The sequence below is a fragment of the Equus caballus genome, chromosome 17, assembly GCF_041296265.1.
Source record: "Equus caballus isolate H_3958 breed thoroughbred chromosome 17, TB-T2T, whole genome shotgun sequence".
Classification (NCBI taxonomy): domain Eukaryota; kingdom Metazoa; phylum Chordata; class Mammalia; order Perissodactyla; family Equidae; genus Equus; species Equus caballus.
The window spans coordinates 27,662,763-27,688,556 of NC_091700.1; the positions used below are offsets into that span (position 1 = coordinate 27,662,763).

Sequence of the window (25,794 nt, forward strand, 5' to 3'; positions counted from 1 at the left end):
ATTTGTTTATTAGTTCTGACAGTTTTTTTATGGAGTCTGTAGGTTTTTCTGTATATAAGATCATGATGTCTGCAAAGAGGAACAATTTTAATTCTTCCTTTCCAGTTTGGATGCCTTTTATTTCTTTTTCTTGCCTAATTGCTGTGGCCATGACTTCCAGTACTATGTTGACTTGAAGTAGCAAGAGTGAGCATCTTTGCCTTGTTCCTGATCTTAGAGAAAAACCATTCAGTTTTTCACCACTGAGTATGTTATCTGTGGGCTTTTCATATATGGCCTTTATTATGTTGAGGCACTTTCCTTCTGTTCCTAGTTTGTTAATGTTTTTATCATGAAAGGGCATTGAATTTTGTCAAACACTTCTTCTGTATCTATTGAGACAATCATGAGATTTTTATCCTTTATTCTGTGAATGTGGTGTATCAGATTAATTGATTTTTGTGTGTTGAACCATCATCCCATCCAAGGGATAAATCTCACTTGGTTATGGTATATGATCCTTTTAGTGTGCTGTTTTGTTGAGGACTTTTGCTATTCCTTTTGCCTGCATTCATCAAGGGCATTAGCCTGTAGTTTTCTTTTCTTGTGGTGTCTTTTTCTGGCTGTGATATCAGGGTAATGCTGGCCTTATAAAATGAGTTTGGAAGTGCTCTCTCCTCTTCAATTTTTTGGAAGTGTTTGAGAAGGATTGGTATTAATTCTTTTTAAAAAATCTTTGGTAAGATTCACCAGTGAAGTCATCTGGTCCTGGGATTTTCTTTGTGGGAGATTTCTGATTACTAATTCAATCTCTATACTAGTTATCTGTCTAGTCAGACTTTCTATTTCTTCATGATTTAGTCTTAGTAGGTTTTATGTTTCTAGGAATTTATCCGTTCGTCTAGGTTTGTTGGTATATAATTCCTTATAGTAGTTCTCTTATGATCCTTTGTATTTCTGTTGTATCAGTTGTGATGTCTCTTCTTTCACTTCTAATATTACTTATTTGAGTCTTCTCTCTGTTTTCTAATTAATCTAGCTAAGCTTTTGTAAATTTTGTTAATCTTTTCAAAAAGTCAACTCTTCCTTTCATGGGTTTTTCTCTGTTTTGTTTATTTCTGTTCTAGTCTTTGTTATTTCCTTCCTTCTGCTAAGTTTGGACTTGGTTTGTTCTTCTTTTCTAGCTCCTTGAGGTATAAAGCTAAATTGTTGATTTGAGATCTTTCTTCTTTTTTAATATAGGTATTTGTCTCTATGAACATCCCTCTTAGTACTGCTTTTACTGCATCCCATAAGTTTTGGTATGGTGTGCTTCATTTTTGTTTATCTTAAGAAATTTTCTAATTTCCTTTTTTATTTCTTTTTTGACTCTATTGTTATTCAAGAATGTGTTATTTTCTACATGTTTGTGAAGTTCTTAATTTGCCTTCTGCTATTGATTTATAATTTCATTCCATTGTGGTCAGACAAGATACTTGGTATGATTTCAACCTTCTTAAACTTGTTAAGACTTGTTTTGTGACCTAACATGTGATCTTTCCTGGAAAAAGATACGTATGTGCTGGAGTAGAATGTATTTGGCTGCCATTGGTTCAAATGTTCTGTATAGGTCTGTTAGATCCATTTGGTCTATAGTGTTATTCAAGTCTTATGTTTCCTTATTGATCTTCCGTCTGGATGTTCTATCATTATTGAAAGTGAAGTATTGAGGTTTCCTACTATTATTGTATTGCTATCTCTTTATTCCTTCAGTTCTGTCAATGCTGGTTTTGTATATGTAGGTGCTCTAATATTGGGTGCCGATATATTTATAATTGTAATATCTTCCTGGAAGTTTGACTCTTTTATCATTATGTAATATTTTCCTTTGTCTCTTGCGACAGCTTTTGATTTAATGTCTATTTTTTCTGATATAAGTATGGCCATCCCTGCTCTCTTTTGGTTATCATTTGCATAGAATATCTTTTCGAATTCCTTCACTTGAGCCTATATGTATCCTTAAAACTACAGTGAGTTTCTTGTAGACAGTATATGGTTGGGTATTATTTTTTTATTCATTGATTGGGGAGTTTAATCCACTTACATTTTAATTAATTATTGATAAGAAAAAATTGACTATTTTCATTTTGTTAGTTGTTTTCTGTTAGAGTTGTAGTTCTTTTGTATGTCTTTTCTTCTTTTGCTGTCTTCCTTTGTGTTTGTTGATCTTTTGTATTGATATGCTTTGATTTCTTTTGTGTAACTTTTATAGGTAATTTTTGTGTGTGGCTATCTTGGGACTTACATAAAATATCTAACAGTCTCTTTTTAGCAGATAACAACTTAAGTCCAATGGCATAAAAACTCCACACTCTAACATTACCTCCTCCCCACACTTTATGTTATTGTGTCACAATCTACATCTATTCATATTGTTTATTTTAATATATTTTTAATTATAGTTATAATACTTTTGTCTTTTAATTTTATACTAGAATTAAAAGTTATGTACCCACCCTTACAGTAATACGGTATACTGCATTGTTTTACATATTTACCTTTACCAACACATTTTATACTTTCTTATGCTATCCTGTTGCTGTTTGGTGTCCTTTTGTTTCAACTTGAATAACTCCCTTTAACATTTCTTGGAAAGTAGGTCTAGTGGTGATGAATTCCCTCAGCTTTTGTTTGTCTGGGAAAGTCTTTCTCTCTCCTTCGTATTTGAAGGACAGTTTTCCTGGGTATTATATTCTTGGTTCGCAGGGTTTTTTCCTTTCAGCACTTTGAATATATTATCCCATTCCCTTCTGGCCTGAAGGTTTCTGCTGAAAACTCCACTGAGAGTCTTATGAGGCTTTATTTGTATGTGACAAGTTGCTTTCTCTTGCTGCTGTAAAAATTCTCTCTTTATCTTTGACTTTTGACAGTTTGATTATAATGTGTCTCAGTGTGGATTTGGGTTCTTCTTATTTGGTGTCCTTTGAGCCTTTTGGATCTGGATGCCCATCTGGATCTGGATGTCCATTTCCTTCCCCAGATTTGGGAAATTCTCAGCTATTATTTCTTTAAATAAGCTTTCTTCCCCTTTCTCTCTCTCTTCTCCTTCTGGAACTCCCATAATATGTATATTGGTACACTTGATGGTATCCCATAAGTCCTTTAAGATTTCTTCATTCTTTTTTCTTTTTTCTCCTCTGACCAAATTATTTCCAGTGACCTGTCTTTGAGTTCACTGATCCTTTATTCTTCTTGATCTAGTCTGTTTTTGAATGCTTTTAGTAAATTTTTCAGTTCAGTTTTTTTCAGCATCATTTCTGTTTAGTATTTTTTAATATTTTCTCTCTTTTTTTAAATCCTCACATTGTTCTCTTGACCCCAGTGAGCATCTTTATAATAGTTATTTTGAATTCTCTGTCAGATGAATCACATAACTCCATTTCATTAGGTTTGGTTTCTGGAAATTTATCGTGTTCCTTTGTTTGGAATATGTTTGCCTAATTCTTTATTTTCCTTGACTCTCTGTGTTGGTATCTGCTCATTAGACAGAGCAGGAACCTCTCCCAGTCTTTATGGATTGTCCTCATAGGAGAAGACCTCCACTAATAAGCCCAGCCAGGGATTCTGGGGGCTTCTGCCAACTCTTTTGCTCCCCAGGGGGAAGCTGAGAGCTGAAATTTTTCACCCACTGGTTCCATGCTGAGAAGGGGGTAGGATCTATAGTGTGTCAGTCCAAGTTGCCATCTCAGGTCTCTCTTGGGTGGCTAGACTGTGCCAGACACATCACAACTCCAAGACTGGCAAGACAGAAGCCAGTCCTCTCAGGAGCTCCTCAGAAAAGTTGGGATGCTGGACACGCAAATCAACCCTTCCCTCCATTGGGTGACACTGGGAGCTAGGGAGGCTCTTCCTGATCATATGGTGCTGTGCCACAGCTTGGGATTTTGGTGTGAGAAGATGTCCTGAATCTCCCTATCAGCTTCAGTGAGTCTGGTTGCACATTCTTCCAGGGTGCTGGCAGCTTTTGATTAGTTTCTGGAATTCTCACAGAGGAAATTTGTCTGTGAATTGTTGCTGAACTAGTGTGTTTGTTGGGGGAAGCAGGGTCCAGGGCTTCCTACTCCACAATCTTGCTGATGTCACTTCTTTGCAGATTTTAAATAGATGTCTAAGGAGATTCACCCTGGTAGAGAAATGAGGGATGAATTAGGCTAGACTCAGAGACACTGATAGAGTATTGCAGAAGTTAAGGTGCCTCAGGTTCCTCATCTGTCAAATGAGTCTCTTTTGAGGATTAAATGAATGAAAAAAATATAAAGCCTTGAACTAGTAACTGGCGTATAATAAGTAGTCAATAAATAGTAGCAATTATTATTATTGTTGTCCAGATGACAACTGCTGAAGGTAGCCAACAGATGCTGAAATAACAGATGGAGTGGAAAAGGAAATGATCTGAGTTTTTCAGAAGGCTGTGGCAACTGGACTTGTTACTGGTTAGAGGTGCAGACCTGACAGAGGGTGAGCAGAGGCTGCACCACGTCTGGGTGGCTGATGGAGTTGTTCACCACTCAGGGACTAAAGCAGTCATTTGGTTTTGCCGTTTAGGTAAGGTGATCATTATGATCCCTTCCATTCTCTCTTCTATGCCTCATTTCTTCTCCAACACCATATCTGTCATAATAACAGAGAAGGACCAGGATAGAGGAGAGAGACAGAGGAGAGGATCTCAAAAGCACCCCCTGCTTTACCTCTTAGCCTACTTGAGAATCTCCTCACCTCTTCTGCCTTTGCCTATCTGTCAGACTTCCCTCTAAGTACTTTTCTTAAGTACTGAAGAACTCAGTTTCAATTAGCAAACATTTGTTAAGCTTGTTGTATGTGCCAGGCCTCACAGAAGTCAAAGGGTGAGTAAGGAATGGAGATTAAAGGAGTGAAGAAGATAGATGTAAGTACAGCTGGAGAAGAACACACAACCACCGCTATTGCACTCACTTTAAAATCATGACCCTGAAGCTCCAGTGGGCCCTTGAGACCCCAGGCAATCATCTACGTGTCCCAAGTGCATGCACTCCCCTTTGTTCCAAGTCTATAATTTCATTCTTTCTCTTCTCTCCTCAAATCCCTAAAAACCTCTTCCATATCCTTATCTCTGCTAAAGACCTTGGTTCTTACCTTACTGAGAAAATTGAAGCAATCAGAAAGGAACTTTCACCCCATCACATCCGCTACCTATATCTGTACCACATGCTCTGCCTTCTCACTTGCTACACCAGATGAACTTTCCATGCTCCATCTAAAGCAAATCTCTCCACTTTGGTACCAGACCCTATCCTCTCTCACCTACTCAAGGATATCCCTCCTACAAATCTCCCTTCTTTGTCTATCAACTTTTCATTCTCCACTGGAGCCTTCCAATTAGCTAATGAAAATGCTATTTCTCTCATAGTAAAGAAACAAAATTCTTCTGTATATCCCACTGGTACTGTCAGTTCATTTCTCATTATTTTGCAGAGAAACTTCTTAAAAGTATCAACCCACTCTGACAAGGCTTTCTTTTTTCTCTCCCACCTCCAACAAGCTGTTACTAAGGTTACCAAAAACAACCATATTGAACATCCTTCAGTCAGTTCATCCTTCTGAGCTCATCTGACATGACCCATCAGCTTCATTTGATCTGGTTGATCCTTGATGTACTTTCTTCACTTGCCTCCCTGGACACCACACTTTTGACTTTCTTTCTGTTTCACTGATACTCCTTTTTGGTCTCCTTTGCTGGTTCCTCCCGTTCTCCCTGACCTCGTACCTTTGGTACATCCCTGGCCTCCATCACTTCTCTTCCTACACTCATTCCATTTGGTGAACTCCTCCAGTTTCTTGGCTTTAAATGCTACCAATATGCTGATGACTTTCAAATTTATATCTCTAGAGCAGATCTTACTCTCAAACTCCAGACTCTTACATCTAACCACCTACTCAATGTCTCCACCTTGAAATCTGGTAGACATATGCAAACACCAGAGCATGTGACTTTGGGGATCCCTTGACTACCTGCACTTTACCACCCTACAGCCCTCCTCTTACACATCATGTCCCAGTCCACTGGGTGGCTCGCTTTTCCCTGCATGTGTGAAGCAATTTCCCCCCCAGGAGCACCATCACAGTTCTCTCCACCTGCACGCCTACTCAGTACCCACTTCTGACTGCTAGAATCCTGTCAGTCCCCAAGATCCAACTCAGATATTACTCTTCACAAAGCCTTTGCCAATCTTCTCAACCAAAATTAATTTCTTCCTCTTTTGGATTTGCATAGTACTTTATTTATACCTCTATTCTAGGCATTAGCATCCTCTGTCTTGTTTATAGACAGCTGTGTTCACTATACCATAAAGAGACCACTGTGGGCCAGACAATGTTCTGAGTACAAGAAATCCCTCAATGTACAAAATAAATAAGATTTTATGACCTCAGGGAGTGTTCATTCGAGTAGGGGGAGATTGACAACAAATAATCACTATTATAAATGTACAAATGATATAGTGTGTTAGAAGGTGATAAGTGCTATGAACGAGAAGAAAAGGTAATGCTGAGGATGTATGTGTGTGTGTGCTGGTGGGAATGGGGGAAGGGCTGTCAGGTGCAGTATTAAGTCAGGTGGTTAGGGTAGGCCTCAAGGAGAAGGTGATGTTCAAACCAAGACCCGAAGAAAGCAAGGGAGTGAGCCAAGGAGGCCAAGGGAGTACCTGGGAGAGAGCACCCAGACAGAAGAACAGCTGGAGCAAGGGCCTGAAGTGGGACATGCCCCCTTGCCACACACATTCAGGGACTCACAGCATCCTGTCCCTGGTCCTCTGCCATGTGCCTATGACACCATGACTATCAGGCCTTACAACCTCACCATCTCTCACTGGACCTAATGCAATGATCCCCTAAGAGGCAAAACTACTTCCCTCCTTTGAGTCTTCATTAAACCAAACTGGGTGACGTGTACCACTTCTCTTTCGCTGACTTCTGCAGTAATGCCTCTCTCCCTCTTTAACTGCTCCTCCCTCCTTTTTCCTCTCTCCTCTCTCACATGCTAAGAGCCCCTCAGGGGCTACCCTTGGCCTTCTCCTTGTACTACAGCCTCTCCTTAAGTCTTATCTTTCCTTTTTATGGTTTTGGCCATGATTTAAAGTCTACTTCTTGACCCCTATCCTCTAAATGCTAGATTCATCTCCATGTGGGCATCTTACAGGCCTTTCAAACTTGAAGAGTCAAAATACAGCTGCACTCCCCCCCAATTCTGCATTGTCTCCTGTGTTTTCTGTCTTAATTACAGCCTCTATTTCATCACTCAAATTGAGAACCTTGGAATTCTCTGTTCCTCTCTTCCTCACCTTCCATCTCCAATCACTGACCAATTCTCCTCTCTTTTCTCCTCTCTTCTCTGTAATCACTGTCCCAGTGTGGGTCTCCATAATTTCTTACATGTTCTAGATGATTGGCTCACTGCCTCCAGTCTCTCCTCTTTACCACTTACCCCACACACTCTGGGCAGATTTGACCGTGCTCTGCTCACAGCCTGCAAATCCCAGTAGTATCCCAGTGGCTCAAGACCTTTCCGGATGCTTTCTCTCCCAGCTTCCTCAAGGTACAAAGGTGATCAGCATTACCATTGTTTTCTGGTTTTCATCTAAACTGATGTTTAGACATTGGCTGGCTCTCTCAAGATATGGTTCATCCGTGACAGCAATCTCCACGACACCACACATGAGCCTCCTCACGTAAGTGACAGAATCCCAGCTACCCTTCAATGTCTTAGTACAATCAATCTTGTTCAGGTCAAGCATTCTTTCCTTAGCTGGGTTACAAGGTTAAGAATTACAATGATCTGTTTATTTCTGGAAAGCTGATGTCCAGAGGAGAAGAATTTAAAACCAATAACTAGGGACACCTTCAGTATGATCAATTATCTGACTAGTCTTTCTCTCTTTTGCCACCTAAAAAATGGTACTGATTGGTCCCCTGTGGACAGTTGTCATTGGTCTCAATCTCCCCTCTGACCTTTCATAACTGAGAGTCGATGATTCTCTCCATTTTGGAGGGGAAAACCAGGAGATTTGTTCTATGCTTCATCCTACTGCGTTGCAGAGGAAAAAAAGGATATGGAGACAGTAAGATCATCAGGACTTAGAATACCAAGACTTGTCAGAAATTGACTCACTTATAATGCTTCTCAATTTAGAGAAGTTCAAAGAAACCAAAATCTGGAGACAATCCTAACACTGCCAGGTACTTCCAGCTCCCTGCTGGCCTGTTCTCTCCAGTGGGTGAGTTGGCCCCGGGTCTGGGGCCCCGTCCTAAGCACTGTGTGAAAGCTGCATGTTGGTAGATGTGACACCATGCTCTCAGGAATCCCTCTGCTGCAGATCATTGGCTAAAATTCCTCTTTTTACCCCTAACTCCCAAACACGATGACAGCATTTGCTTCCTTATTGAGATTAAAATATACAGATTAGCTAGAAAAATTTCTGAAGAAGGAAGGAAATTATCAGTCCTAAATTGGGCCTCTTTGCTTCTTAAAAGGAAGCCCAAGATAGCTTCTGTGGAAAGCTCAGTCTTTCTCGACGGTTCTCGCCCATGTCTCTTGCCATTACTGCTGCACACTGACGTGCTTCAGATGCCTCGAATTCCAGGGATCTGGTCTCTTGCCAGAGCTGCAGTGATATGAATAGTTTCTGGGCTCTGGTACGCAGGATGGACATGTTTCTGGGATTTTTGGCAGAAACACCACTGGAGTCTCTCCCTCGGAGAGTCAGTGATTTCACGGCTGGGCAGGCTCGGGGGCTCCTTTCAGGGTGGGCGGCAGCAGAGCGGAGAGCTCCACTTAAGGCGACTCTTTCCCTCTTTTCAGCAGTCTTGTTGGAAGAAAAACATGCCAACATCCAAGGGCAAAGATTTGTGGAAGCTAAACCAGGGATGCAACCACGATGTAGTCCCCCGCTTTAATGATCTCAGAATGGTGTAACAAGTGTGGATCTCAGCCTGTAACTTCAATGCGCAAGAAATACAACTTACTTTATTTTCCAGAACTCGAGTTCAGTTCTATTTTGAGCTCTTACCACCTACCATAATATCCGTCACTTTGGGGGTTCCCCCACGGTTCGGGGGCTCGTTGGTGGGAAGCCACCCCATCTCATGCCTGCCTCATATACAAGACTCTACACAGGCTGCTGGTGGCACCGTCTGCCTGGAGCTCCACCCAGCCCCTTCTCTCACAGTCGTGGGGACCCTGTGCCCCTGGCAGCCCTGGTGGGAAGCTGGGCCTGGGGACCCACTGCTAGGACCCTCAGTCCTCTCTTCCTGCCCCTCCTCTTCTGACTCTCCTCAGCCTAGTGAGGCTCTCTCTCATTTCTGGGGGAAATCCTCCTCCCTTTATGCTTTCTCCACCCGTCCTGGGACCTCCTGCTCACTACGCTGCTTCAGGCCACGGGCTCCTTGCTGTTCTCTGAAACCCCAACACACTTGCACCTCAGGGCCTTTGCATTCACCATCATCGTCTCTGGGAGCGTCCCTTCTGAAATCCTTGTTGCTCAGACCAGGGTCACCCACTCAGAGAGACCTCTCTGACCCCCCTGCATGAAAATACTGTCCACCACGCCCAAACCCCAAACCCAGAATTCCTTATTGCCTTCACCCCACTTTATTTATCTCCATAGCAATTATTATCATCATCTCCTGACATATGATACATTTATTTGGTTATTTATTTATGATCTGCCTCCCTCACATAAAGTGCCCTGATGGCAAGAACTTTATCTATTATAATCCAAGGGCCTAGAAGAGTGCTGGGCATGTGGTATATATGCAATAAATATTTGAAGAATGAAGGGATAAATGGGTTTGGGGAGAGCCTAGACTGGGACAGACATTGTGCCAGACACCAACATTAATTCAACTGCAAGACAAGGCCAGGCTTGGGTGAGGTGGGCACCCTCAGTTTGGCTGGGTGGTGACTGAGGCTCAGAAATCAAGGAGGCCATAGCAGCGGGGAGTGTCTTGTGGGAGCACTGGGGACTGAGAGGGGAGCCCTGTGGCCTCCAGGACAGGCTGTGTTATTGGCTGAGGCTGGCCACAGCATGAGGCTTGGAGGCCGAGCAGCCAAGGTGAATGAGGGCCACCCTGAAGAATCGAGTGCAGCCTGCAGGCCAGACACAGTGTGTCCAGCGGTGCTGGACTGTCCTCAGTCCACACTCACGACGATGAAGCACTGTCCTGCAAGCTGATTACAGAGAACTTTATAGAAGGTGCTCTCTAAGCAAGTTCCTTCCACAAATAAGTGCTGAGGATGCAGCAGTGAAAGAAACAGACAAAAGCTACGTTCTCAGGGAACTTCCATTCTGGCGGAAGGAGACAGGCAACATGCAAACCAACAAGTGGTGGGTTAGGGAGGAAGGCTAAGCAGAACAATTATAGCACAGAAGGGACTAGAAAGCTTGTGGGTCGGGGGACAAGGCAGAGCTCACTAGGCACCACTGGGTAGGGCTTGAAGGGAGAGCAACAACGAGCCACAAAGTTTCCAGGCAAGGCCGGAGGCTGTGCGGCAGGGCACACCTGGTGGGTGGAAGGAGTTCAGTGTGGCCAGCCTGGAGTGTACAGATGCATCAGCAACAATGGGCAGTGTAACTTCTTGTGGGCCCCACCACTGCTCTGGGCACTTGAGATATGTTAGTAAATAAAATAGGCAAGAACCCTGCCCTAGTGGGGCCTGGCTTCTAGACAATAAGCCATTAACACAATATGTGATTGTGTGGGATGTTAGAAAGTGATATGTGCTAGGAAGGAAGAATGACCAGGTGAGGGCATCAGAACCTGGAGGGGGCAGAGCGTTGAGGGGAGTCAGAGTCATTAGCACAAAGAGATGGAGTTGAAGCCAGGAGGCTGAGGGATGCACTCGCCATTGGCACATGTAGGAAGGAAGGGCCAAGTCCTGGGCCCTCAGACCTGGGGTGACCAGTGTCCAGTGCAGCTGCCAGCAAGGTGAGGACCCGGCATTTCCACTGGCTGTAGCGGCATGGCAGTCACTGCAGTTTTGTGCAAGGTGGGGCAAAAGCATTCAGTGGGAGTAGAAAGAGAGAAATGGAGACAGCAGAATGAACCCCTCTCTCAAGTAACTTTTCCGTAAATGGAAGGAGAAATGGGGTGACAGTTGGAGGGGCAAGGGGATCAAGACAAGTCTTTTTTATTTTCCCCAATGAGAGAAATAAGAGCATGTTTGTCTGCTGATGGGAATGATCTGGAATATCGATGACGCAGGAGAGAAAGGGGAGAAACGCAAACAATAGCCTTGGGTAGACAAGAGGGGATGGGATCCAGTGCAGAGTGAGGGACTGACCTTAAGGAGGGGCCTGAGAGGGACCCAGGGGCAGGCCGAGTGGGTGGGTCCGTGTGCAGGTGAGTGTGTGCACATATGGTGGGATCTGGTGGAGGGTCTGTTGTGAGGGCTTCCGTTTTCTCAGTGATTTCGGAAGCACGATCTTCATCTGAGAAGGGGAATTGGGAGGAGGTGGAGAGTTTCAGATAAAGGAGGAAGTGTGACATGGTCTCGGAGACTGGGAACTGAGGGACGGCTGACAGGAAGCACTAAGAACTTAACTTGTGGTTTGTGGGCACGAATGTGAAGTCAGACCACTCAGCACAGTGTGTGGTTTGTCTCCAGCCACATTTTCACATGATGCACGCGTGGGGAATGTGGAACGTCAGATTGAAACAGGGGTGTGCTTTTCTCAAGAAGGAACAATGACGACAACAAAAGAGAGAGTTGAGGGTATTTTTGAGGAAGTGGTTATAATTGACCATGGAATTTTAACCATGTAAGGAAGGAAAATGAGGCATGAAAGGGTCAGGGACAGCGAAAATGTGTTAGGATCGATGGATTGAAAGTCCCAAATTTAGAGCTGGAGTATAAAGTGGAAAAACGGGAAAGTCTGGAGGTAGAATGTTTGAAATTGAGATTCTGGAGGGGTTCGAGTGATTACCAATGACAAATTCTAGGGTGTGTAGACTGGACAGATTATTTATGATTGATATCAGAATCCCAAGAATTATGAAAAGTAGTGTTGGGGAGAATGACAGTGTGCAAGGGGCTAAATTCCCATATTTTAAATCTTCTATAAAAATATGGGGTATAGCGAAAACTTTTTGGTGCAAACAGGTCTTTTTGATAACTTAGCAGAGTCTCAGATCTTTGTCTTCTTCAGGGATAAGTATGATTTTCTTCTTCTTTTTTGTGATTTACTCAACTGGCCAACCATTATTTGCCAATATTTCCAACATCATCTGTGAACTGATCTTTGCTGGGAAAAGGTATGTCAAGTCTTTGCAGGTGAATATGGCTGCATGACAGGCACATGTGGGGAACTTGACTCATTCTTTTTCTGTCTGAGGAAGAAATTGACAGGTAGATAATTGGCTATTCCCAGAAATAACCTTAACAAGAAATGTGTGGGATATATCTAGAAAGATAACAACCTTTCCAAAAACATAAAAGAAAACCCAAATAAATAGGAAGCAATTATGTTCCTGGATGGGAAAAGTTAAATATTGTGAAGATGTCATCTCTTCCCAAATTAAATGTTAGATTCCATGGAATTTCGATCAAAATCTCTATGAGATTGTTTTGGAGCTCAACAAGTTGACTCTAAAGTACACCTGGAAAAGGAAATATGTGAAAATGGCCAAGAAAATGTTGAAAAAGAATAATGAGGAAAGACTTGAACTGCCAGATATCAAAGCGTGCTATTAAATTATGGTAATTGAAAGCAATCAGATACTGGTACAAAGAAGACACAGACAGATTGATGACAGACCCATGTCTATATGGAAAGGGTATTTGATAAGACAAGCATTTCAAATTAGTGGGAGAACAGTCTAACCAATAACTGTTGGCTATTTATTTAGGGAAAAAATAAGTTCTTATATCACAATATAAATAAAAATAAATCCCAGATAAAGATCTAAATATTTTTAAAGTAGATCCTAGAAGAAAATACAAGAGAACCTCTCACTAGTGATGAGAGGGTAAAAAAGCCTTGCAAAGCAGGAGTCTAAATATAGAAGTTAAGAACAGATTAATGAACAGATTTGACAACAACACTGAAGGAATATTCCTGTGCTGTAGAAGATTAAAGTGTGAGAATTTCCAGGATAGACAAAAATGTATTCATTTGTGTTTTTTGTTTATTAATAACCACATTATCTAAAAGAAGATTTGGAGACACTTACAGCAGTGAATATTGACTAGAGTAAAAGATCATACACACACACACAAATGAGAGTGAGACAAAAAATAAATATACATAGGAAGATAAAGTCAATGAACAAAATATAGTCCATAAAACCGTAAACGATTTTTAGAAATGAACAACATATTCCTCTCTGAGCTTCCTAGGAGCCAGAAAGAAGAAGGAAACAACACCCATTGGCAGCTCCATAGTGTCTATAAGAACAAGGTGTTTAAGGGACATACACATTTCTGAGACCTACACAAGAAAGAAACGTCTCTAGTAGGTCCCTTCTGTCTCTGAAAATAAAAGAGCAATAAATAAATCTGGTGCAAACTGATGAATTATTTGCCAAATTTAACATGGCCATATAATGTCCAACGAGCCCTGTAGTCGTAACGGTGACATTTCCCAGATAGTGGCAGGGACTCCACTTCTCACATCCACTCAGCCCTTTCACTGGTTTTGCCAAGAAATCCAACACACAAGCATTTTGTGATTTTTGTAGCCATTACAGAATGTTTGAGGGGGTCACTGGAAGAGGTCACACACTCAGGGTCTTGCCACTTTGCTGCTCACTCTCCCACCCCCTCCTCCTACCCTTTCTGGCCCCTTCATCCCTCCTCCCTGCCCCCTTGCCCCCCCTGCCAGCTCCACCCAGGCTCAAGTCTTCCTCAATCCGGGTAGTTGTTTCCTCCGCTCCTGGCACCAGCCAGTGGGCACCCCCACCCTCGGAGCCAACCATCGACCCAAAGCAGGCAGTGGCAGCACTTCTCCATTAAATTCCTGCCTCTCTCTAGAAAGAATATCCTCCCTCTCCATCTCAGACACTAGGATCGGGGAGCCAGTCCCCCTTCCCCCACTCCCTCCAACTCCCATGTGATGGGAGATATCCTGGCCATGTCAGGGGAGTCCTTGCCACTCCTTCCAACGTGGTTTAGAGTCGACTTCACAGAGGATCCATCAGCCGAAGCATCTCCTTATGGTTACCTCTCGGCTCCAGCACTCGCTTTAAAATAAGGTTCTTATTTTAATTATGAGCCTGCACTGTGGAAATAGATGATTAAATGAAGAGAATCTGAAATCGTTTCTGATCTCGGCGAAGTAAACAAGTGCCTATTTCCAAGACTGTTCCACAAATAGCACACGGGCATGCCACGAAGGACGCTTGTCAGATTTCCCCCCGAGCCTGTTGTTCTTGATGTCTGAAGATGTTTCCTTTTTACCTTCTTTGCCTTAGTTATGAGGATCCTGACAAGTGCCTGATTCTCTACGGTGATGATCAGGTAGGTGTGCGGGTGGAAGGACAGCAGGAGACACTGAGTCAGGGGCCAGGGACCATCTGCCATCCTTTCAAGGAGAAGCGAGGGGGAGGGGGGGTGCATCTGTGTCTCAAAGCTGAGACAAAATGAACAGGAAAACAGAAGAGGAAATACAGTGTTATGTCAAATAAATAAAATACCAAGAGAGGAAGCATGTACGGAGTGTCGCTCAGGTGCCTGGGGCTGTGCTCGGGGCTTTCCATCCAATCGTCACACCACCATCACAAGGCGAGATTATTATTGCCATTTGTGAGAATGGGGAAACTGAGGCACAGTGCTGTCACACAATGTGCCCACGGTTACATCCTGCCGGGAGATGGCAGAGCTGGATTTGAACCCAAGCAGTTCCATCTGTCCGTGCATTTAACCATTGTACTGTACTGCCTTTCCAGTAAAACCAAAGAGACGGTCCAGGTAAACGTGTGAAGAAGCGGGGCTGGGAGCAGAGGAATCTCTCTGAAAGCACTGAAGCCACAAGCACTGGGGGAAATGGCGCATCCATACGCCTCGCCTTAGGTAGCGGAGGTTCTTGGTAAAGGGGCCAGGAGGGAGGAATCCTTTCTCTGTATTTTGTTTCACAATTAGAAATAAGGCTGAAATGCAAATTCCCGTGGGAGAGGAGACTGATGTAAACACGTCTAGAGCTGAATGGTTTGATAGCCTAGAATCCTTCTGAAGAGCGCGTTTGAACAGGGCAAAGACAGAGTGTCAGGAGGGCGCCAGATTCTTGAACCAAGGAGCAGGACAGAGGAAGAAGGCAGGCCCTGCGGCAGACCTCAGATCCATCCGGGCCCAATTCCTGAACTCGCCAGGGTGCTGCCTTTCTCTTTATTTTCCCTAAAGTCTCCTAATGCAGATTTTCTAAAAACGAGGAGCCATGAGAGAGCAGATGGGCACTTGTACAGAGACCTACAGACCAGGGGTCCCCACGTGGTGGGAGCGGGGAATGATCTGAGCACTGCCCAACTTGGCGGGGTGGGGGGGTGGAGGGGGGCACCATTCACACAGACTATGACAGGAAGGGCGCCCCTGGATTTGTGCTGCGCGGCTTCCAGGCCTGGAATTCCTCACGTGGACGCTGGCACGGGGATGGATGGAGGGAAGACGGAGGCCCGCCCTGCCCACGGTCGGTCGTGCCCCGATGGTCACCAGCCCTGAGCGACTGGTGAATGGGGCCCCCCCGGCTCTGCCTCTCTACCTGGCCGCGATCCTGGGCGCGGTCCAACCTGGGGACTGTGGCGGCGGCCGTCCAGGAGAAGCCAGGGAGACGAAGCCAGGCCCATCCGGACGACACTGCCTGTTCATTATAATGCAAGTTCATTGGTAAAAATGCAAATGATTCGTTTCACTTCGTCCTTCTGACAGACTGTGCTGGTAGCAGTAGCTGGCTGCTCCCTAAACCTGTCATCGCTGCGGCACTGCTCACTTTGTGTAAAAGGCCTGCCACACTTCAGGTGTATATATAGCAACCGTCATTAAAGGCCGCCTGGTGGAAACCCGATCGTTCACTGCCCCCTAGTGGAGGAGATGTGAATGAGCCAGTATGCTGTGCTCCTCTGATTTCAGGTTCAGAGCTGCGTTTTCTTTCAGGGAATGATTCTCCGGGTCTCCTGCTTCAATGGTTGCCGTTACTGGCTGTAGTTCTTCATTAACAGCACTGTAATAAAGCAAAATGTCAATCATGGCTGACTCTTTCTGGGGCTATACTTGAATGCTAAAAAGTCCCGACATTTTCCGTGTTTGAGCCTTTGTTTGATACTCATTTTAAAAGTCAAATTTTCTTTAGGCTGGAAAAAGGCACAAAGTGGATGTAGCATTAAGGAGCTCATGTTGCTGTCTAGCAAAGCCGTGATTGTGCCTGAGAGAGAAAGAAGTTTATTTATAAGGCAGAAGCACTGGCTCTGCCTGTCTTTTCACGGAACGAACGTCACCTAATCATCCTTTGGTGACTTTGAAGGTCTTCACAATTTGCATACTCCTTGATGACCACGCAGCCCTGGAGTCACAGAGTGGTGTAGAGGGGTGGGCCCAGTCACACTCAGCATAGGGGAAGCCACATTTGTGATAAGCTGCCAAAGGCAAGGGAACCTGGTGCATCGTCGGCATACCACAAAGGCTGCCTTGGTGAGTGACTACCCTTGGGCTTCCTTAGACTGTTGCATCTGGCTCAGGATCCTGCAGTTAAAGATCATCTGATAATATCAGTCCATGTTGCATTCATCATACCAAGAAACCTGTTTCTTGAGAAGGTTAATAATCTACTTTCTGAGCTATTTTCTCATTGCCAGGACTTGAGCAGATTTGTAACTATCTCAGAGTTCAGCGACTTCGTTGCTCTGCGCTTTCAGCATATCTACTACTAGAATATTCTAGATGCTAGAATAACTCCCTTTCCACAGCCTAGACTCTTGCCATAAAGACGTCCATTGATAAAGTCTAAGGCATCCCTTGTACGGATGGGTTAGCTTCTCACCTCTGCATCTGGAATGGTGCTAGTTATGTACCATCCTTGGGAGCGTTGGAAAAATAGCCCCTGGAGTCATTTTCTGTGCATTGAGGTACAGATGAGGAACCTGGGCTCAGATGGTCCCAGCAGGAGCGGAATCTGGGTGAGACTGGTAGGGGTGGTGCTATATCCCTCTAGGTCAGCCCTGTTCATTGGCTTCGCTTATTTCGGGCTGTCTGTTAGGGTAGGCATGGTCCTGATGATGGGAAACGTCCAAGAGAGAAAAATGTTGGTGAGAGAGCTTTTGGTGCACAGGGCAGAACTCAGATTTTTCTACCTTGTGTAGATCAGAAACCATAGTAAGAGAAGTACTCCGGGGTTCTTGAGAAGCAAACTGTAGTTTTCCCCCAGAAAGGCACAGGAAGTGCTGCTGGTGATTCATCAGGTTAAACTTTTCCTCCTGAGTCAGAAAGAAACAGAAGCTGCGGTCCAGTGTGGAGGCCCAGAGGGTTCTGGGGGTGGGGTGGAGCAGCTTGTTTACCAACTGGTCAGCACGTTCCAGCCACAAAACTCATGGCTGCTGAAGAACACAGCGAAACCCTCACCCAGAGAAACTTTTGAGTACAATAATAAAATTAAATAGGCTTGGGTATAACTGACTACAGAGAAATAGGTCAGCACAGCTGCTTCCTGCAAGTCTCCGTTACAGCCCCACGACGTCCTGTGGCTGCCTATTTTATTAAAGTTGGGCAAGATGCCCATCGAGTGGCTCCATTTTGCCTGACCTAGTTTAAAGCAGTCAGTCAACACGTCTCATTGACTCAGAGGCCCCAGAACTGAGTGGTCACTGCTCTACCCTCTGGCAGCCTCAGCCAGTGTCTTTGAGATATCATCTCTAAAGAGGTACGCTAGGCGGGACTGAATTAAGTGTTAGAGGCAGGGAGGAGGGAAAGCAGAGCAGGGTTGCAGGTAAAAGCTAAGAATATTGTTTCATCTACCTTGGGAATTTTATAACCCAATCGTAAAAATCAAAACGAAACACACGTGAAGTGATTTAAAAGTGCACTTAAAGACAACTCATGGAACGCAACCAATATTCCTGCATTCTGACCTTGTACTGGTGCTTCATCCTGTTCAGATCACCTGCCTCCATGCACCTGGTAGGTGGGTAAGTGATACAGTAGGCGGGCATGCCCAGGGAGAGCCCCTCTTCCAAGCTGGCCCTTGTTCAGCTGAGAAGCCGGCTTTCCTCGCTGCCTCCAGCACTCCACGCCGCTGCGTCCTCTCCAGCTGATGTCCGGCCAAGCTGCCTCATGGGCAATACTTGAGCATGTTTTATGTGAGGCTTTCAAAGCCTCCGCCGCTGCTGCTGTTGCTGTCGCAGTGGCTATAACCTGGCCTTTCATGTCTCAGTCTAGACAGATGCATGATTGCATAAAGGACTCATCCGAGCCCTGTGTCACATTGGCCATCTGGAACGTGGCCAACCACTCATTTAGCAAATTGCTCTGTTTAAATGCAGCTGCTGGGTCTCAGCGTTTATGCTACCAAGACAGATCGCACGATTCCTCTTCCTTCATTTATCTAAGCCGTTCCTCTCCATCTGCCTAGGAATTTTAAAAGGCTGTTAATGCATGACAAGGCACTTGACCCACATGATTTCCACGCTGAGGAGGAGCATCCGTCTTGTGCTGGGTCGTCCTTTCCTCAAAAGCAAGGGCACCTTGCCTGTGCTCCCTGTCTTAATGAAAGCTGCCTTTATTAAGAATCCCATTAAGCTCCACAGTGCCCCGCGCTGTAAATATTTCTCTTTAGAAATGCGTCCAGGGGCCTGGCACAGGCAGCTGGGCAGGTAGCAAGTGCTTGCCCTGACAGTTGGGAGGTGACCTCAGATGTCACATCTTTGTGGACAGAAGGGTGTTGATTGACAGCCTCATGCCTCTCTCCATTTGGAAGGATGGATGACAGTCGTCAGCAGATAATGTCAACAAAGCCCCTGAGATGATTTGAATAAGGGTTGGAAGCAAAATGATTTCAGACTAACAATGAGCTCTCGGGTTTTTTACCTTGGTTTTTTTTTTCCCCAAAGAAATTCAAGAAAAGGGACCACGGAGGCTAAGTAGTTTATTGTCAGGATGTCACTGATCACTTTGGCCTGGCACTGCTTATTATCTGTTATTTATCCTGGTGTGGCCACTGGTTTCATCAACTGTTTAACTCCACTGGGGTCGCAGTATCATTAAGTCTGGAAGCCAGAAGCCAAAGTAAGTGGGTGTTTATTAAATAAATATCATGTGCTCTGCCCTCTGGAAAAGACACAAAATAGTACAATAAATGATCTTTACCATTAAATCCTTTGGGAGGCAAAAAGAAACCAATATGGGAGTGTTAGCACAGTGCAGTTGTGGGACATGTGGGCTTTGGAGCCAGGCTTCCTGGGTTCAAATCCCAGATGCAATTTTGGGCAAATTCACCCTCTAAACCTCAGTTTTCTCATCGGCAAAATTGAGTGGATGTTTATCTCTTGGAGTTATTTTCAGGAGAGATTGAATCAATCCTTTATGTTGTAAGAACTCAACAAATCCTACTATCTGTGGTTAAAGGGTGCACAATCTTGACTATAAATACTAGAGGAATCCAGAGGAAATAAAGAACATTTTGGACTGGGGAAAGTGAGGCAATCTCTAAGGATTAGCTAGATCCTGAAGGAAATGTAAACTGGGAAGAGGATCTGATGAAGCAAATGATGTGAGCGAAAACGCAGAGATGGGGGCAGAGTCAGAGGTGGGGCAGTGGGGCGGATGGGAGAGATGAGCGCCCATTTTGTGATGCAGGTGTGAAATGTTGAATGAATGAGGGATCCCATTGATAGAGGACCTTAAAACTCAAGCTAAAGGGTTTTAACCTAATTTAATTGGAAATAGGAAACCCTTGTGATTTTTTAGCAGGAAAATGGCAGACTAAGAGCCATGGGTTAGAAAGACTTATCTGGTGCCAGGGAATGGGGCAGTTAACTGGAGAAACTCCAGCCCAGGAGATGGGATCCAAGGCCAGGCACTATTTCAGGCTTGATTGAAGAAGGGTTAAGTGGAGGTGGCCACAGGATGGATGGGATGGAATAAAGCTGGTGTTCCCATCCCCACTAGACAGACCCAATGCCAGCTATGAATACCGGGCAGGAGGGAGAAAGGAAAACACAAGGGAAACTGGCTTTATGGAGCACCCTTTCCGTGCCAGACATTAGGCTAGATGCTTTCTCAACCGTGCTCGTTTTATCTAGCTCCAAGCGTAGGTCCCTAGGACACTGAGAGAATGGCAGGCCCTGGAAGCTGATGGAGCTACTCAGAGTGGGGAGCTGTGCTCTGGCCAGATGGGCTAATAGGTGTGGTATCACGTATGTTGAGAGTGAAGTGACGTTAGAACAGTCAGCATCCTCCAAGTGCAAGGGTCCTGTGGGTACGAAGCTGCAGGTCCCAGTTTGGGATTCGAGGTAGAGTTGTAGACATGAATGCCATTGGCTTCCGGAAGACAGCTGAGCTGTAAGACTCAACGAGCAGAGAGAGAGAGTATATTGGAAGAGAAGAGTGGAGGGCTGAGACCCCAACCTTAGGAGCACAGGGAAGGAGCTGTGAGGGGAGGAGGATGCCCAGGAGGACGAGCTGATTAGGAGCTGCACATCCGGGGAACTCGAGGAAGATGAGAGACTGAGAAAATTCCATTCGATTTATTAGAAATGGAACCAGTGGTGAGAAAAATGTCAGTGGAGGAACAGGGAGACAAGCCAGATTGCAGGGAGCGTGGAGTGAGAAAATGACATGCTAAGTAGGAGGAGAGACGTGGAGAGCGAGGAACAGAATACGGTGATTTCTTGAAATAAGATGAGTTTCTAAATGGTACTATAATCACATGAAAAAGTGACAGGACCCAATGACCCTAATGTAATTTTCATTAATAGATTATGCACTGGAAAAATCTTACATAAAACACATGACAGAATTTTTGGCATATGTCATACTGAGGTTAAAAAACCAGCCCAGTGAGATTCTATTTGTATCCAGACTGAGCTAGAAAAAGACATTACCTGATGTGAACTCCACGTACTATGAGTACCAAGACCACAGCTCCATCCAGTGAGGATCCACCTGAGCTCAGAGACCACGTGAAATTTAGCAAGTCTAGTGCTTCTGTCACTTACAACTTCTGTTACTTTGGGCACGTCATTCAACCTCTTTCTGCCTCAGTCTCCCCATCTGTAAAATGGAAATAATAAAATTGCCCTCCCATGGGGTTATTGTGAAGATTTAATGGGATAATGATGGAAAGCGGTTAGTTAGTGCAGTGCCTGGCACTTATTCAAGGAGATATTCTCTGGTCACGCTGATACCAGAAAATGCTGTTGCTCCCACTAACAGGCGAGAAGCATTTATTTCATACGAGGGACAGCAAGCTTTGCTGTTGTACACACTTGCTATGATGCCAGTGTTTTCTCTGTATCACATGCCGTTCCAAGAGAGGTCACGGTGAGAAATGTCCCAGAGTGGTCAAGGTCCTCCAAGTGCATAGTCACATGCCGGGGGCAGCTCCCCCCGTGAACTCTGTCCCAGCTTTTGGGCAGTGCAGTCTGGCTAAGCTCATGTCCCACTCAAGGTTATGGCAGGTCCCCGTGCTGACTATGAAAGCCCATCTGTTTGGAGAGAAACAGAGAAGCCTGAAAAACTATTCACTCCCTTTTAAATGGAAAAATATTGCTGCTTGTTTCTGCCGAGAGAGCACAAGCTTTTAGTGTGTGGGAAATAAGTGGAATGTGTTGGCTTTTTTCTTCTGAAGGGGGTTTATTTTTCTCTTCTTTTTTAAACTGTGTTGCAGGGATGTGTGAACATTCTGTTTTTGGCTTCTGTAGGTGAACTACTAAGGTAAATATGAAAGTTTAAATCTAATTCAAATAACACATATTTTAAGCAAGGACATAATCTCTTTATGTAACTATTGCCATGGGGTAAAAAAATAACCCAGAAAAGGCTCTGGTGGCAGCTTAGCATTTAGATTTGCTTTTCCTTCTCCTTCCTAATTCTCTCAGATTGTATCTTCAGGTTCCCACCCCCGATGTACTTAGTCGTTTCCCTGCTCTGCTCTGATAGTCCCCTGTCATGGCTACAATGCCACAACAGACCTCCAAAGTTGGTGCATTCATTCATTCATTCATTCAAGAAGTCTTTTCTGGGGATCTATTAAATCACTCTGCTTGGTTCAGGTGGTAGAGCGATGAAATCAAACCAGCCAGAGAAAAAGTCAGGATGGACGTTTCAACTAAACGTAACGTATTAGAGGATCAGATAGCACATAATCAGCCTGCGTTAGCCAGGGAAGGCAAGCTGCTGTAACAAACATCCCCCCAAATTCAGGGGCTTCTCACCATAGGAGTGTGATTCCTGCTCATGTGACAGTTCACTGCATGCCTTTGGTGAGTGGCCTGCATGTGGTGATTTGGGGACCCAGGCTCCCCTAGGGCCTTGGGTCTTCTGCATCAGGCAGCATCTTGAGAATGAGATCTGAGCAAGGGGTTGTGCTGGAGGACCTTGTGGGCTATGCCTGGAAGTGCTGTTGGTCACTTCTGCCCATATTCCAGGAGTCAGTCACATGGCCACCCTAAATGCAGGGGAAGCTCAGAGAGGAGCAGAGAGGGAAGTGCGTCTAGTGAATGACCAGCCAGATTTTGCCACAAAGCCTGAAATGTTTGGTACCAAGGAAGCAACACACATGTGTCCCCGGTTGTATTTCTGCTGATGGCATGGCAACCCCCCCCCCCCACCCCACTGCCACGAGGGAAGTCTCTCTTCTTGGCCCCTTCTTTCCCTTCCTCTTTGCCACTGCCTGGCCTGCTGAATCCATCCCCTCACAAGCTCTGGGAATGGGCCTCCTTCAGAACCTTGTGCTTGCCTTCCTTGGTGTCTTGGCTTACAAACTTCACACCTGGAATGTGTCCTTCCCTCCGTTCCGGCTTTTCAGATTCCACTTCCACCTTCAGTGCTCGGATCATCTGCTGTCTCTTCCGTACAGTCTCCCTGGTCACCACGCACGGCCCTCCCTCCGCCGGCTCATTGTCTGCACCTCACCGAGGGTCTTTCTCATCCCGCACCTTGTTCTGAGGTTTCACAGATGCCTCGTCTTTCAGTAGAATGAACCGCTTAGAGAAGACGGCACCTATCATCTAGCAGGCCCTGGAGACCTGATTGCTAGGGGAGAGACTGAGATAATGTGACTTGCCAGCTCAGAGCCGTGGTCCCTGTCGTGTGTTCCCTACAGCTTGGCTACAGCCAGATCCCTACCTGAGATCGTGCCTGAGGCCAGTACTACTGCATCGCCTCTCATCCCAGGGGGGTTGAGATTTGAATCAGGTAACTCAGGCGCATCCAGAAGGAGGCTAAGGAAGGCTGGTCACCAGGCTCATCTGACAGAGAGGGTGTCCTGGGGATGGGCTCAGGTGGCACCCCACACCTGCCAGGGGGCACACAGGACCGTCCGCTGTGTCGGCCGGACACAGCGGTGAAGGAGCCGTCACCTGTACTGCTTCTTGGAAACTGAAGTTTTCTCTGAAGTGAGTAGGAAGGGGTAAGCCAGTGATGAACATCCCTGGGTTTTGGCTTTGAAGTTAGCAAAAGAGTACCTTTTTCAAACAACGGAAATAGCAGGCTAAACTCACTCTGTGGCAGCAATTCAGAGCTGTATTTAAAATAGCATTTAACGCCCCTGCAGACAAACACAGGTGCACCGCTCAGGACCTCTGTGTAATTAAAGCCATTCACCTGCCCCCTCGCAGCTTTTGCTTTTGCTTGGGACCTCTGGGGTCGCTCCTGGAATGTTACTCATCTTAACAGGGAGCGACCACAGAAGGGTGTTGGGAGGCTCCCTGAGGACGGGTCTGGGGAGGCCCCGTGCCTACGGTGCATCTTTGGGTTCCGGGGCTGTGCAGGCGCTTGGGCAGGAGCGTGACCTCCTTCTGCTTCACTTGCCCTGTTTGTAAACCTGGGAGCAAATACAAACCGCATCCTGGAGCTAGAAGGACTTAATTGTTAATACTGACCACCAACGCTACATGTTACATGCAAGTACTGCCTTGCCCACAGTGGCCTCTTGATGGGGAGACCCGGATCCCTCTGAATGGACGTATCATTGGTTGATTTCGAGCTGGCTGGATAAAGCGAAAAGTGCAATCTGTAGAACACCTCATTTCCGCTTAGGCCAAAGCAATGATTCCCTTTGGGGCAAAGTGGGTTGAAATCCAAGTGTCTCTTGCTCTTTTCCATTGTTTTCGGAAGCTGGCCGGAAGGAAGGGTCCTGGGCATGCCCCTTCTTCAGTCTGCTTCAGTTAGTCCTGGAGATGACAAGTCTGTGCTTGTACCGCCTGAGGAAGCCATAGGAATGTCAGGAGGTGCCCTGGGAATGGGGGTGAGAACCACTGGAGAACCTTTGTCCCCCATGCACAAAGGAGGTGACGCCCACGTCAAGCCGTGCCATCAATGGCCGTTCATTGCAGCAGAGGCTTCAGCAAATCACTGTTGGTGACTGGGCTCCTTGAGGAGAGATGGCCAGGGAACTGGGCCTGTCTCAGCCACACTCTGCGCACAGCAAACCACCAAGGCGAGCTGTGCTCCTGCTGGAATGTTCAGAGGTCGCCTCACCTTCGTGTACGGTAAGTCCAAGGACACACACACTCAGAGAGAGACACACAGAGTGATCTGAAGACACCCCCAGACACCCAGCGACACCTTCACAGACACCCCACGACACCCACCCACCCCCACAAATATTCCCAAAGGCAAATGCACAGACACTCCACGTGCCCCATGGATAACCCTACATACTCCAGAGACACCCTCCCGTTCATCCCCATGGACACCCTACAGATACTCTACAGTCACACTCACACCCCCTACCCCACACATAGCCCACTGACACCACACAGACACTTTTACAGACACTCCCAAACATCCTCCACAAACACCTCAAAATATACCCCCCAAATCTTCACAGACACCCTTCAGCATGTCTTCTACAGATTTCCCTTGCAACACTTGTGCAGACACGTCTAATTTCACCTCACAACTCCCAACACAGACAGTCACAGATACCCCCTATAAAACACCCCATCATACCCTCTGACATGCACAGGAACACCACACAGTCACCTCCAAATACCACTCACACGCCTAGATGCAGAGCACACACAGTCATTACCTTAAACTGATGCCCTGTGCACAGTCACACACAGATCTTGTGCACACAGACACAGTCAGTCACACACATACATCCCTGTGTACACACAGATATGGTCAGTCACACATGCAGATCCCTGTGCACATACACACAGTCACATACACACATGCCTGTGCACACAGAGACACAGTCAGTCATACACACAAATCCTTGTGCATACACGAGGACAGACACAACTCAGACATACATACATAGGGAGGGAGACAACTCCCTCCCTACACAGGTAACACCACCCACACAGATAGACTCTTAGAAACTTGTCACTTGCAGTGGCCTCCACCAAGCCCTCACAGAAGCACCCTCAGACACATGTGAGCACAGACAGACACTCACAGGCCTAACAAACACAGAGGAAGACACACACAGACACCTTAGCTTCATTTCTTCCATTTATCGTCTCAGGCAATCTTCTAGCTCTAACCTTGAAAATCAGTAAAAGTCCTTTATTGCAAACAACTGAAAATATGGTGCAACGCTCTCTGGTCGTGGGGGGAACAAAAAAGAGATCCAATGAGATCAAATGGTGGCTTCT

The 25,794-nt window shown here is 45.5% G+C and overlaps 1 protein-coding gene across 1 annotated transcript in view; it reads left to right on the top strand.

Annotated features, from left to right (window-relative positions):
- LOC102150935 (cilia- and flagella-associated protein 337-like) overlaps positions 1-25,794 on the top strand; it is a 108,561-nt gene that overhangs the window by 9,841 nt on the left and 72,926 nt on the right. The window contains 1 exon segment of the mRNA XM_070240043.1: positions 14,461-14,506. Within this exon segment, the coding sequence (XP_070096144.1) occupies positions 14,461-14,506 (46 nt within the window).